A 14,931-nucleotide genomic window follows, 5' to 3' on the forward strand; every position below is an offset into this window, starting at 1 on the left:
AAGAGGAGCTTGTACAGCTTCAACACTGAAGGAAAGGCTGGAGTTCAGCTTTAAAGGCTAAATTCCCCTGTAGGAACATGTTGCATGTCAAACTGTACTTTGGGAGTAACATGTTTCTAAGCACCCACCTCCCTGTAATGGCATGTGGCCCCCCCCCCCCATACTGTTGCATTGGCGGATGGACTTGTAGTTTTCAATGGATTACACTAGGGTAGTCGGTGCACTCATAGTCCACTCGCATTTCCTCCAGCGTTATAACTTAAAGCCTGTACAGAGGTATAGTCAAAGTTGAAGTGTGCAGGAGCCTGACATTGCACCCATAATTCATTGATATTGGATGCAATGCTTTGCAGGCTCCTGTGGATTAAATAATGCACAAATTTTTGCCTGCAATAATGTGTATTAACTATTTTTTTGCTAATTGTTTTTCAGGACAGCACCTGGAGATAACGTAGCTCCACCCCCCCCCATTCTCGGGAAACGCTAAGATCTTCAAGTGATAGTAAACTCCTTGAAGGAAAAAAAAGTGGGCCCCCAGGGGGTTTAAAAGATAATGTGCTGGTATGCATCGCATACGAGCACATGACAGATTTGCCTTTAAAACAAAGCCCTCCAGCGCACACGGTCACCTCTGTTGGTGCTTCCATCTTCACTTAGTCTTCCACGTTCGCTGGCTCTAGCCATTTCAATGGCTTGACCGAAATTACGTCACTCCCGCGACAGTGTTCTGTATTGATGGCATCATAATATTCACTGTAGCTACAGGTAAGCTTTATTTTGAGCCTTACCTGTAGGTACAAGTTCAAAAGCGGGGTTTACAACTGCCATAAAAGGCAAGCTACTTCCAGCATGACCTCAGTTACTGTCTTTCCTCCTCCATGGTGAAAGAACTGTGGGAACCATGGTTGTGCTATGTTCTTTCCAGGTGTGGGCCCTCCTCCCCCCTCATTCTTTAGCCCCTCCCCCTCTCATTCCCCCCCCCTCTCATTCCCCCCCTCCCCTCTTATTCCTCATTCCCCCCTCCCCCTCTTATTCCTCATTCCCCCCCCTCCCCTCCCCCTCTTATTCCTCATTTCCCCCCCCTCCCCTCCCCCTCTTATTCCTCATTCCCCCCCTCCCCCTCTTATTCCTCATTCCCCCCTCCCCTCTTATTCCTCATTCCCCCCTCCCCCTCTTATTCCTCATCCCCCCCTCCCCCTCTTATTCCTCATCCCCCCCTCCCCTCTTATTCCTCATCCCCCCCCTCCCCCTCTCGTTCCTCATCTTCCCCATCCCCCCCTCCCCCTCTCGTTCCTCATCTTCCCCATCCCCCCCTCCCCCTCTCGTTCCTCATCTTCCCCTCCCCCCTCCCCCTCTCGTTCCTCATCTTCCCCATCCCCCCTCCCCCTCTCGTTCCTCATCCTTCCCATCCCCTCTCCCCCTCTCGTTCCTCATCCTTCCCCATCCCCCCTCCCCCTCTCGTTCCTCATCCTTCCCCATCCCCCCTCCCCCTCTCGTTCCTCATCCTTCCCCATCCCCCCTCCCCCTCTCGTTCCTCATCCTTCCCCATCCCCCCTCCCCTCTCGTTCCTCATCCTTCCCCATCCCCCCTCCCCCTCTCGTTCCTCATCCTTCCCCATCCCCCCTCCCCCTCTCGTTCCTCATCCTTCCCCATCCCCCCTCCCCCTCTCGTTCCTCATCCTTCCCCATCCCCCCTCCCCCTCTCGTTCCTCATCCTTCCCCATCCCCCCTCCCCCTCTCGTTCCTCATCCTTCCCCATCCCCCCTCCCCCTCTCGTTCCTCATCCTTCATCATCCCCCTCCCCCTCTCGTTCCTCATCCTTCATCATCCCCCCTCCCCCTCTCGTTCCTCATCCTTCATCATCCCCCCTCCCCCTCTCGTTCCTCATCCTTCATCATCCCCCCTCCCCCTCTCGTTCCTCATCCTTCATCATCCCCCCTCCCCCTCTCGTTCCTCATCCTTCATCATCATCATCATCATCATCATTAAAGGTGAGCTTAGCCTTTAAAGTTGAACTCCAGGCAGATATGAAAGGGAGTATTAAAGTGTTACTAAACCCCCAACAATAAAATCTGTCTGTTTATGCAGTAAAGCATGCTTGCTATACTCACTGTGGAACCTAAAGGGTTAATTAACCAGACACTGATAGAAGTCACAAGACTGCTATATACTGCTGATAAGAAAAGGTATTTAGCAGTTTATATTTAATAAAATAATTGCAGTTCTGTGGGAGACCAGATTTAGCGAATGTAGGGTCCTGGGTTGCAGCTGGGCACAGCGCTGGATCGAGAGAGGACTCAAACCGGTACTTGATGGTTATTTACCTTAATGCGGGGAAGGTCCATTTAAGAAACATTCTTTCTAAAGGTTTTGGCTGCCTGCAAAGTGTGTGACATCCTTCATTGCAGGTAACTCAATCTATAGAGAATGTGGTGTGTTTCTGGTTTTTTTTTTTTTTTTTTTTTTGTTTAGCTTCAATAAATTGAAGCCCAGATTAGATTTTTGTGCCAAATGCTTACCAGAATTTTATTTGTACATTCTGTGTATTTTTTATTTTTCTGTTAGCGATTTACATGCAGGAGACCTAGCCAGGTTTCCCTAGGATTAGCAGAGGGAGGCTGACAACTCCCGCAGCTACTCCCGCAGTATTATATAGGAAATAGAAAAAATACTGCGCTGCCACTATACCAAAACCCCCCCAAAAAGCAGCAGTTTAACTGTGGGATACACACAAAAGATGCCAAATATGTAGAAAAAAAACTGCTATACTATAAAATGTGTGTGAATATACAAAAATTAATCGTACATAGCATAAAAGTGGTTGAAATATAAAATCTGAAAAACTCCTCTCATGGAATACCAACATCAAAAAATAAAAATACAGTCTTCATATTTAAATCCTCTCCGCAGAACATTGAGGGGCTTTTCTTTGGGACTTTCTTCACCTTTCCTAGAGGTTTTCTGATTTTCTCCATTCAAGATCACTTATGAACTCTGATACGCATATATTGATTTATACTCCCTCAGTATTGCTCATTCAGCAGCTATCTGCCAATGGTTGGCCCTGGATGCAGACAGACTATGTCCAGGGCCATTTGTTCGCAGGCATTCACTCCATGAGCGATTTACTTGTGAGCAGCCAGTTAGCTGTGGAAGCTGTCTGCCTACTGTTTCTTTTAATGGGGCTGCTGCCTGCTTCTGATCGCTGGGAACCCCCGCTAGGTCTCCTGCTTGTAATCGCTAATGGCTCCATTCCAAAGTGTGAATGAGGCCAAAAATTGGCATACACAAACCTTTTCACGGCATTATTTTCCTTTTTATCTTCTTTTGCTTAAAAAGCTTTCAGCACACAACCTAGTTCTAGCTTTGTGGTAGCTTTCTAAAGGGATTCCCATGTGCATTATTGTCCTGTGTTTTTTGCTCACCTCCAGCCTAAGAATTTACTAATGTTGACCACTACTCTTTTCTCTCTCTCCTGCTCATCATTGTTTTCTCTTGGAGTGTTCAACCTCTATGTATGTGCCAGTGCTGTTCCGCTTTCTCACCGACTTTTTTTCCTGGCCAGCTCAACTGTCTGATTGTACTACTTTATACATTGCCAGGAACTGCATGGTAGAGACTTATGTGTGTTTGTTTGAGGAGCCATTTGGCTTACTTAGCCGTGACACTGTATTTTATAACTACTGTAGGATGACTGAGACTAGTAAGTCATTCTATGCTATACTAGTTTAGTAAAAGGTGATTATTATTTTTTAATTTTTTTTTTTTTTTTTTTTTTTCTTCTAGGAGCCAGATTTGAAAGAAATTGAGCGGATTCAAGCTTTGAACAAGGAGAAGGCTGAGCAGAGGCACAGATTGGCCTTGCTGGAGCTAAAGCAACACAAACAGAAGGAACATAAAGATCAGACCTGGTAAGCAGCGATATGAGAACCTGCACTTTAAACTGAAGGCGATGTGATTTGTTTAGCTACTGTAACGTTTAGTCTCTGAAGCAGTGTTTGCAATGTTGGTCGGTTCACCTTCTCAAGTCTTAAAAACAAAGGCTACTTTCAGACTGCGGTAAAAGCGTCGGCGGTAAAACAGTATACACCGCTCCTACAGCGCTATAAAGATGCGGCTTGCAGGACTTTCACGCTGGAGAGACGGGAGAGGCTCTTTACAGGCGCTATTTTTAGTGCTGTAGCTCCTGTAAAGCGCCTCAGTGTAAAAGTAGAAGAAGATGGAGCAGGGAGGAGATGACTGGAGAACATATTTTGGATAGTGTGTAGCGCCAAAAGTAAATGAACAGCCATGAGATGAGAATACTGTGTTATAAGTGGAAGTGTCGGCAGTGGCACTCATTGTCATGTTTTTAGGATTCATTTTATTTTGGCTTTTAACATACAATTCTAATAAATACTACACTATGGAGACTTCATCTGGCTCCCAGTGAGCTTTATTTACTACAGCTACAGCTGGATGGTGCGAGTTGCTGAACAGCCTTCCCCACAACAGATGGCTGATCTACACTGAGTGCGTTTGCTGCTGTAAAGGCAGCCAGCTATTCTGGTGAGTGTCCCTTTCACAGGGGTGTGGTGGATGGTTCTGGAGCACTGCACTGGATCACCTCTTCATTTTTCAAGTCGCCACCAAATTTTTGTGTAAATCTTTGCACTGAACCATTGTGTTTTTCACCTGTAAGTTTTTATATTGTTGATCCTATCATGGGACTATGCATTTAAATCTATATTTTTCACTGCATTGTTTTTTTATTGTTGATTTCCATCCACAAGATTGGACTTCTATATATATTTTTTTACACTTTTTGGACTTTATTTCAATGTGCTGTCCATTTTATAATGCAGTATTCTCATCTCATCGCTGTTCATTTACTTTTGGCGCTACACACTTTTTCTTAAGTAATATACCAAACTTATAAATAATATTATAAAGGGTAATGGATACTTGTGCGCACACCAAAATTAAATCAATTAAGGAAATAAATACTAAAATAATAAAAATATTTAAAAAAATCCACTAAAGATTATATAAAATCGGACTCTACGAAAAATATACAAAGGAGTAGCTGCCACAAATAATAGTGTTCACACACCAATAGACAGATTAATAAATGATAAATTGCGGCGCTTTCCTATATAACAGGAATGACAGGAATGTGGTTATGCCCATTAGTTGTTCATATATTATCCTTTGGAGGACACTTGGCACTTGGAATGGGATTTAACCCTTGTTTTACACCTAAATTGTTATCTATACCTGCTGGAGTTTGGATACCTATAGTTTGTTCCCCAGTTTTTTGTTTTTAATTATTTTGAGGAACCTGTCATTGATTGGAAACCACTTTGATTAATTCAATCCCTCTTACCAGCTTTATTATAGGGACTTCTTTACCATATACTTTTTCATTATTTGATGCAATGTTGTTTTTTTTGTGACCTTTGGTTGCACAAAACTAGTGGAAGATCAATTTTGTAGACTATATTTACCTGGGGCTTCTATTCTTGGATCTTCCTGGTATGGTGTGAGTTGCACAAATATAGTGTATTAGTTTAGCGCCGCAATCTACTATTTAATCATCTTGTTAATTGGTGTGTGAACACTTTCTTTTGTGGCAGCTATTTACTTTATTGTTTTTATCCTTGTTTAGTGGGCGTTATTCAATTATTATTTTAGTAATTATTTTATTTGTACAATAGTGTTGTACAATTTTGTATCTCAGTAGCCTGTTATATAGGAAAGCGCCACAATTTATCATTTATTAATTTATAAATAATATTATCTGTCAGCTCCTGCCCCGCCACAGCGCAGAGGTGCATCTTTTTTTGTTTGTTTTGGATAGTATTTAGGTTCATATTCACTCTGCAATACTAGGTGGAGGACATTAATCTCCCTTAATTTCCTCTAATCTTTTCTCGTTGCTGAGGTCCTCCATGCCTCTTATCAGTTTGGTTGCCCTTCTCTGCCCTCACTCCAGTTCCCCGATATCCTTTTTGAGAACTGGAGGCCGAAACTGAACCTCATATTCCAGATGAGGTCTTACTAATGATTTGTACAGGGGGGCAAAATTCTCTCTCTCTCTCTCTCTCTCTCTCGCTCTCGTTGTGGGGGAGCGGCTACCTGGTTTTGACAGGTTCCCACTTCCTGCTGAGTTTGGCCCTCACTGCAACCGGCCCATTGAGAAAGCACAATGTGATATGCAAAGTAGGAAACCAGCTGTGAAGCCGCAAGGCTTCACTGACGGTTTCCCTTACCCATAATGGCTGCGCCAGCACCCAAGAGTCGGCTTGGGCAAGGACACCGCGGAATCCCTGGACAGGTTAGTGCTCTAATAGTGAAAGTCAGCAGCTATAGCTGTTGACTTTAAATTTTTTGGTGGTGGGGCAGGAGCTCCTCTTAAAATTGTTAACCCTGGAGAGAGAGATCCTATTTTTTATTTTATTATTTCAATATTCCCTGAAAAAAATAAGAGAAATTAAAAAGAATAAAGACCAAAGAATGCAATAATATAACCTTATTGCAAAATGTTTTTTCCCCATTCATCTTTCAGGACAGCACCATAGAGAGACACCGGCTCCTCCCCTCTTAGGAAACACCGCCTTCCAATTCAATATTTAAATCTCATCCTCCCAATGGCCCCTCAGTTCAGGTGTTTCCTCCGGTGGGGAGACACTGCTTGGGAACCGTGGCGGATCAGTCAGGGAGACTGAAGCCAAAGATTTTGTGTGAGGAAGAGGGGGAGTCGGGTCTCTCTAGCTCTTTCCCTCTACTATTGTTTGTTCAGTTAGGTAAAGGCTGGGGAAGCCTTACTTACCTGTTTTTAAAACTGAATTGGCGCGCCTCAGCCTCTCTTGGGGAAAGAGACAGCTGAGGAGGTCCGTGTTTCTTCTGCCCAGGGGGGCGCTGTGGGAAGTGCCTGAGTCTCTCCTGCTTGTTCAAGCAGCCAGCGTTTGAAGCTCTATGGCCGGGTCGGATGACGGGTGACGTCAGTTCCGGCGAGGGCGGGCACTTCCGACGAGCTCCGCGTCTTCCGGTTCCGGACGCGGGGAAAGAAAACGGACCGAGCGTTCGGCTGGTGCGACCCTCTTGCTTTGCTGTAGAGTCAGCTGTCGGGGGAAACGATCGACCACCATCCTCAGCGGACATGTCTGAGACAGAGGTCTCTAGAACTGCTCCAGGAGACAGTAGCACCAGCCATGCTAAGGTAAGTGGAACCCTGGGGTGGTGTTCCCTTACCTAAATCCCGATAGCTTCACGGGTGTTCTCCCCTCACTGGTGGTCGGGGGGAAGGGGAGTGTGTCTGGGACCCTGGTGGTGGTTGGTCCTGGGGGGGGGCACTCCTGGTGGTCCTCTGTAAAAGCACTGGTGGGATTGGGCATTTATGGCGACTCTCTCTCTTTCTTTTTCAGAAAGCCACAGAGAAAAGCAAGTCGCCTCATGGTTCAAAGAAAAAATGCCCCTCTTGTAGAGTTAGTATGGGGGAATCCTGGACCAAGGCACTTTGCAAGGAGTGCATTGATGGATTAGTCAGGGAACAGGCAGCAGAACAGGGTACAGATCTTGCTGCATCCGTCAAAGAGCTTTCTAGCACCTTTCAGTCCTTTAAAGCACTCTTTTCTAGCTTCCAGTTGCCGCAAGCCCAAAGCAGTCCTTTACCAGTGCAGCAGAGTGTTACACCTAGCCCAGTGGATACTCCCTCTGTTAGTGGAGAGAGACCAGGGGGCTCCAGAGTGGAAATTGAGGAGGAGCCAGATAGCACCGCTTCAGATTCTCAAAGGGAATCGGATGTGGAGGAGGTGGATGGGGAATCCACAAAAACCTCTCGCTATAAGCTTTCCCTGGACGAAGTGGAGGAGCTCTTGGGAGCTATTCACACCACTTTGGGAATTCAGGAAGAAAAGAAGGTGTTATCGCTCCATGACCAAATGTACAAAGGTCTTGGGGAACAAAAAAGGAAGGATTTCCCAGTCCATGATGTATTGGTTGAGGCCATAAAGAATGAATGGAAAGATCCTGAGAGAAAACCTTTCTTTTCAAGGGCTTTGAAGCGAAGGTTTCCTTTTTCAGAAGGGGAGTCTCTAGTCTGGAATAAGACCCCTAGGCTGGATGCTGCTTTTTCTCAGGTTTCCAGGCAAACAGATCTGGCCTTCGAGGACATGGGGGTTCTTGCAGACCCCATGGACAGAAGGATGGACTCTCTCTTAAAGAAGTCCTGGGATTCGTCACAGGGAAACCTTAAGCCTGCCATGGCGGTCACAGTAGTGGCCCGCAATATGGAATATTGGCTTACGCAGATAAAGGCGCATATTGAGGCAGGAACGCCAAAAGAGACTATTTTGGCTTCCTTTCCCATGCTACTTAAGGGTGTAGCGTATATTGCGGACGCTTCCGCCGAATCAGTGCGCATGTCCGCAAGGTCTTCAGCCCTCACTAATTCGGCTCGAAGGGCCCTATGGCTTAAGACGTGGCAAGGAGACAGCGCGTCTAAAGTTAAACTCTGTGGAATTCCCCTCACAGGAGATCTCTTGTTTGGCCCAGGTTTAGAGACCGTTTTAGACCGGACGGCCGATAAGAAAAAGGCCTTTCCCATTAAAAAGAAGTTTGGGGAGCAGGCTAAAAGAAAGTTTCGCCCTCAGAGAAAGTTTGAAACCCCAAAAGGAGAGCGGCAGAAAAAAGCTTGGGGGCAGAAGGGCAAGGGGCGGGGAGGGGCGATTTTTCGCCCTCCTGAACAGCCCAAGACCCAATGACGGGGTAACAACGGTGGGAGGAAGATTGGGGGCCTTCCTCCCACAATGGGAGATGATCACCTCCAACCAGTTTGTGTTAGGGATCATAAGAAGAGGTTACCAGCTAGAGTTCTCAGAACCTCCTCAGCACAGACTTCTGGTCACCGAGCTGCCAAAGTGTGCAGAGAAAGCGTCAACTCTTCTATCCTCCCTACAGGAGTTAGAGGAACAAGAGGTGATAGTGAGGGTTCCTGTAGAGGAGATAGGCAGAGGCTTTTACTCCCACATTTTTGTGGTCCGCAAGCCTTCGGGAAAATTCAGGCTTATCATGAATCTGAAGCCTCTGAATGTATCAATTACCTACAGGAAATTCCGGATGGATTCTGTCTATTCGGTGAAAGCGCTTCTTCCCCCAAATTGCTTCATGGCGTCAATAGTCTTAAAGGACGCTTATCTGCACATTCCAGTCGCAGAAAGTTACCAGAGGTTTCTCAGACTGGCGGTGAAAACTGGGGAAGGAACGTTTCATCTACAGTTCAAAGCACTCCCCTTTGGACTATCCTCTTCCCCCCGCATCTTCACCAAAGTGATGGTGGAGGTCCTGGCTTTCTTGCGGCTCAGAGGCATCTCTGTAGTCGCGTACCTGGACGACCTACTCCTGTTTGCTCCTTCCCCGGAGCAGTTGTACCAGGATCTTCAGGTAGCAAGAGACAGCTTAGAAAACCTGGGATGGCTCTTGAACCTGGAAAAATCCAGTTTGGTTCCGGCCCAAAAGGTCACCTTCCTGGGCTATGTACTGGATTCGACAAAACAAAAAGTGTTCCTTCCAGCAGAAAAAATCCAGAAGGTGGACAGAGCAATATTACTGCTCCAGGGCAGCAGTCAGATCTCGGTAAGGAAAGCAATGTCAGCACTGGGCTTACTGACTTCCACGCTTCCGGCAGTTCAGTGGGCAGGGCTGCACTTTCGCCCCCTACAGCTGTTTATTCTGAGTGTCTGGGACCACAGTCCAGCATCTCTGGACTCCCTTATATCTGTGCCAAGTCAGGTCAAAAGGTCCCTCTGGTGGTGGAGGAAAGGGTCCAATCTCTCACAGGGCCTGGAGTGGGTTCTTCCAGTGTCCAGAACGGTTACGACCGATGCGAGCGGCACAGGGTGGGGAGCACACCTAGATTCCCAGATGATGCAAGGCACCTGGGAAAAAGAAGACGCAAAGAAGTCCTCGAACTGGAGGGAACTGAGCAATAGAGTTGGCTCTCAGAGCTTTTCAGAGAGAACTCCTGGGGCAGCATGTGAGGGTCCGTTCGGACAACTCATCAGCAGTGGCCTACATCAACAGGCAAGGGGGAACCAGGAGCAGATCCTTGTGGGGTCTGGCAGAATCCATCCTCAGGTGGGCCGAAGGGAGCATTCTCTCTCTCTCTGCAATACATCTGAAGGGGGAGCAGAACCACGTAGCAGATTTTCTGAGCAGAAAAATGCTGAAGGAAGGCGACTGGGTCTTGAACCAGGACATCTTCGAGATGATTACTCGGAAGTGGGGGGTCCCCTCCGTGGATCTCTTCGCCTCAAAGGCGAATACGAAAGCTTGTCTGTTCTTTTCCCTAAACAGATGGGACGGAGCAGCCGGGGTGGATGCACTAGCTCAGAGCTGGCGTTTCTCAAAGTGTTATGCCTTCCCCCCTCCCGTAATGATCCCAGCAGTTCTGAGAAAATTTCGGTCAGAAGACACAACCCTCATTCTGATCGCACCACACTGGCCAAGGAGGCCGTGGTTCTCCCTCTTGAAGAGTCTGACAGTGGAGCCCCCCTGGATTCTGCCTATCCGGGAGGATCTTCTCTCTCAGGGTCCAATCTGTTGCCCTCAGGTGGAGCGATGGAACCTCGCAGCGTGGCTACTGAGGAAGAATTGCTAAAGGGCAAAGGTTTCTCGGATCGGCTAGTGACCACTCTCCTAAATTGCAGGAAAAGAGAGACGCAAGCCATTTACCTAAAGGTGTGGAAGCGCTTTAACAGTTGGTGCACAGAAAGCTCCTTCGATGTACGAAGTTCTGTAGCAGTATTAGAGTTTCTGCAGGCAGGAGCGGACAAAGGATTAGCCCTTAGCACCTTGAAAGGACAAGTATCGGCACTAAGCGTTTTCCTGGAAAAGCCACTAGCTATAGATCCTTGGGTAGCTAGGTTTTTTAGAGCTTTAGGCAGACAGAGGCCTGTTAAAAGTTCCCCATTCCCAGTGTGGGATCTTTCCTTAGTTTTACAGTCTCTTACAGGGGATCCTTTTGAGCCATTGGAATCCTGTACCTTGAAGTTGATCACCCTCAAAACTGTGTTTTTGGTGGCGATCACCACAGCAAGGAGAGTAAGTGAACTCGAAGCCCTTTCTATTAGGGCGCCTTTTTTTCAGGTTTTTCCGGACCGTTTGATTTTTAAAACGGATCCGGCCTTTTTACCAAAAGTGGCCTCTAGTTTTCATAGGGACCAGGAAATTATTTTACCTACCTTCTGTTCGAATCCTGTGAGGGAACAGGAGCATATTTTTCACAAACTGGACGTTAGAAGGTGCGTCCTTCAGTACTTAGATAGTACAAAACAGTTTAGGAAATCCGATTCTTTTTTTGTATTGTTTTCAGGGGCTAGGAAAGGGTTCAAAGCCTCTAGACGATCAATAGCCAGATGGTTAAGGTTGGCCATTAGCCAGGCCTATGTAATCGGGGGTTTGGAGCCCCCGGAGGGTATTAAAGCACATTCCACCAGGGCAGTGGCAACTTCTCAAGCAGAGTGGGCTGGTGCTTCTCCGGAGCAGATCTGTAGAGCAGCAACGTGGTCCAGTTTTTCCACGTTTGTGAAGCATTACAGATTGGACCTGCTGTCAGCCAAAGACCAAGCCTTTGGGCGTAAGGTGCTGCAGGCAGTAGTCCCTCCCTAAGGTAAGGTGCTCGCTTATCCTCTCTATGGTGCTGTCCTGAAAGATGAATGGGGAAAAACGGAGTTACTTACCGGTAACATCCTTTTCCAGGAATCTTTCAGGACAGCACTAGTACCCACCCAGGTTTTTGATTGTCTATGAGAACTCATCGCATGAGAACGTCAGGTAAGATAAAGATTTGTATGACGTATTCTTGTGTCTCCCCAGCTGGCCGGAGGAACTCGTGAAGAACTGAGGGGCCGTTGGGAGGATGAGATTTAAATATTGAATTGGAAGGCGCTGTTTCCTAAGAGGGGAGGAGCCGGTGTCTCTCTATGGTGCTGTCCTGAAAGATTCCTGGAAAAGGATGTTACCGGTAAGTAACTCCGTTTTTTGCAAATGATCTAAACATAATTACAAACGCCTTTTCTTTCTTTTTTTTTTTTTTTTTTTTTTTGGGGCATAAGTTCTAGAAATTCCACTTGACCTCTGGAAGGTTTACCCCCCTTCCCTGACCAGCAGTGTTGATTTTGACATCAAATTTCGATTTTGTTTTAGTAATAGTCTTTTGACTAAAATGCCATTTTAGTTTTAGTCGTATTTTAGTTGACTAAAATCGAATGGGTTTATTTTAATGCGTTCTTTCTTTAGAACTGCCAAACATATACTCCTGGAGTAAAAATCAAATAAGAGGTTTATTTATGGTATTAAGGTTTGAACATGCACTAAAGACACAGATTTAGCTGTTATATAAATTCAATTTTGTTTTAGTTATGGTCTTTTGACTAAAATGCCATTTTTGTTTTAGTCGACTAAAATAGTATTAATTTAGTCGATGAAATTAACACTGCTAACCAGGCCAATTTTTGCGATCCAGTGCTGCATTACTTTGAAAATTGCGCAGTCGTGCGACACTGTAATAAAGTAATTTTTATGTCCTTTTTTTTTTTTTTTTTCCCCCTCACAAATAGAGATTTCTTTTGGTGGTATTTGATCACCTCTGCGGTTTTTATTATTTAGATGGGCTGTCATGTGCCTTTTACTGAAGAGTGTCTTCCCTCTGGCCACTCTACCATACAGGCCTGATTGGTGGAGTGCTGCAGAGATGGTTGTTGTTCTGGAAGGTTCTTCTCTCTCCGCAGAGAAACACTGGAGCTCTGGTAGAATGACCATCGGGCTCTTCTTGGTCACCTCCCTGACTAAGGCCCTTCTCCCCCGATCACAGTTTGGCCGGGCAGCCCGCTCTAGGAAGAGTCCTGGTGATTCCAAACTTCTTCCATTTACGGATAATGAAGGCCACTGTGCTCATTGGAACCTTCAATGCTGCAGAAATGTTTCTGTGCCCTTCCCCTGATCTGTGCCAAGCTCCAATCCTGTCTCGGAGGTCTACAGACAATTCTTTGGACTTCATGGCTGGGTTTGTCTTCTGACATGCACTGTTAACTGTGGGACCTTTTATAGACAGATGTGTGCCTGTCCAATCAACTGAATTTACCACAGGTGGACTCCAATCAAGTTGTAGAAACATCTCAAGGATGATCAGTGGAGACAGGATGCACCTGAGCTCAATTTCGAGTGTCGTGGCAAAGGCTGTGAATACTTATTATGTACATGGGATTTTTTTTTTCTTCTTTTTAATAAATTTGCAAAGGTTTCAATCAAACTTCTTTCACATTGTCACTATGGGGTATTGTTTGTAGAATTTTTAGGAAAATAATGAATTTAATCCATTTTGGAATAAGGCTGTAACGGAACAAAATGTGGAAAAGGTGAAGCGGTGGGAATACTTTCCGGATGCACTGTATGATTCTGACCGGTTCCCTTCAAGTAACATTCTCAATCTCATTGGCACCAGAGGCAGATTCATTTAAATTATTATAATAAGCACCTCTTCCAATTTTTAATAGGGTGACCTCTGCTTTTACTAGTGTGATGTTTCCAATAGAAAGTGCCTCTTCACTATGTGATTTCATATTATCTCTCTAAACTCAGGCATATTAAAGCCCGTAGAAAAGCACTTGAAATTGAAAAGGAGCGTGCAGCAAAAGTCGCCAGTCTGCCCCCACCACCGCCAGATCCACTCGAGGTAAATACTTACCTGGGTTGTATTGTTACTAAAAGCAATTATGCTTTATTGTTTGACAGAGCTATTGTATGGCTGTGTGGGTAGCATTACCCCCATCAAAAAGTGAATTTATTTCAGTAATTCAATTCAAAAAGTCAAATTCATATATTATGTAGATTCATTACACACCGAGTGATATTTCAAGCATTTCTTTCTTTTAATTTTGGCGGTTATGGCTTGCAGCTAGTGATCCCAAAATTCAATATCTCCTAAAATATTAAATTATTGTGAAAAAGTTTAATATTGTAGACTCATGGTGTCGCACTATAATCAGCTAATTAACTTAGAACACCTGTAAAGGTTTCCTGAACCTTTTAAATCAGGGGATCCCAACCAGTGGCCCGTGGAGCCATCTGATGTGGCCCGGGACCTCCTGCTTCTGGATGGTGGGTCAACAAGCCCAGATCACAGGTTGCCAACCCGCCACCCCAGAGCATCAGTGTTGTGAATGAACCCAACAGTAGAGGAAGCAAGCGGCTGCAGAGCATAAGCCAATGCTTCCTGTATAGCATCGGCTCCTGTCATAGGCGGAGTGATACAAAATGCACTCTGCTTGGGACAGCAACAGCCGGCGATACCTGAATGGAATACTGTTAAAGGTAGGTTTATTACTAAAATCACAGTGTATATATGGGAATATCTCTACTAGGCCGCTTTCAAACTGATCCACAGGTGCAGCGCAGTGCACCTGCAGGTTACCTGCACTGAGCCATTGACTTCCGTTACCTGTGGGTTTGGTTCTCTTTCAGAAAGTGCACCACACCTCAGGCTATAATAACATTCCTATGGCAAAGTGCAGCTAACCTGCTTAAAAGTGCACTGTGATGCACCTGCAGTGTGGGTAAATCGCAGCGCATTAGTGTGAAAGCAGCCTTAGGCCAGTTTCACACAATCAATCTGACCCTCCATTCACCTCTATGGAGCGGCAGATGTAAATGGACTTGTGTCTGTTTACACCCACCTACCTCCAATTCCATCAGTTAACCGCTTCAATACCGGGCCAATTCTGACACTTTGCTCCTACATGTAAAAATCATCATTTTTTTTGCTAGAAAATTACATAGAACCCCCAAACATTATATATGTTTTTTTTTAGCAAAGACCCTAGAGAATACAATGGCGGTTGTTGCAACTTTTTATCTCACACAGTATTTGTGCAGGAATTTTTCGAATGCGTTT

The 14,931-nt window shown here is 45.6% G+C and overlaps 1 protein-coding gene across 1 annotated transcript in view; it reads left to right on the forward strand.

Annotated features, from left to right (window-relative positions):
• CEP295 (centrosomal protein 295) overlaps nucleotides 1–14,931 on the forward strand; it is a 129,517-nt gene that overhangs the window by 26,943 nt on the left and 87,643 nt on the right. The window contains 2 exon segments of the mRNA XM_073612999.1: nucleotides 3,786–3,910; nucleotides 13,620–13,713. Coding sequence (XP_073469100.1) covers nucleotides 3,786–3,910; nucleotides 13,620–13,713 — 219 coding nt within the window.

The sequence above is a fragment of the Aquarana catesbeiana genome, linkage group LG02 (assembly GCF_042186555.1).
Source record: "Aquarana catesbeiana isolate 2022-GZ linkage group LG02, ASM4218655v1, whole genome shotgun sequence".
NCBI classification, from domain to species: domain Eukaryota; kingdom Metazoa; phylum Chordata; class Amphibia; order Anura; family Ranidae; genus Aquarana; species Aquarana catesbeiana.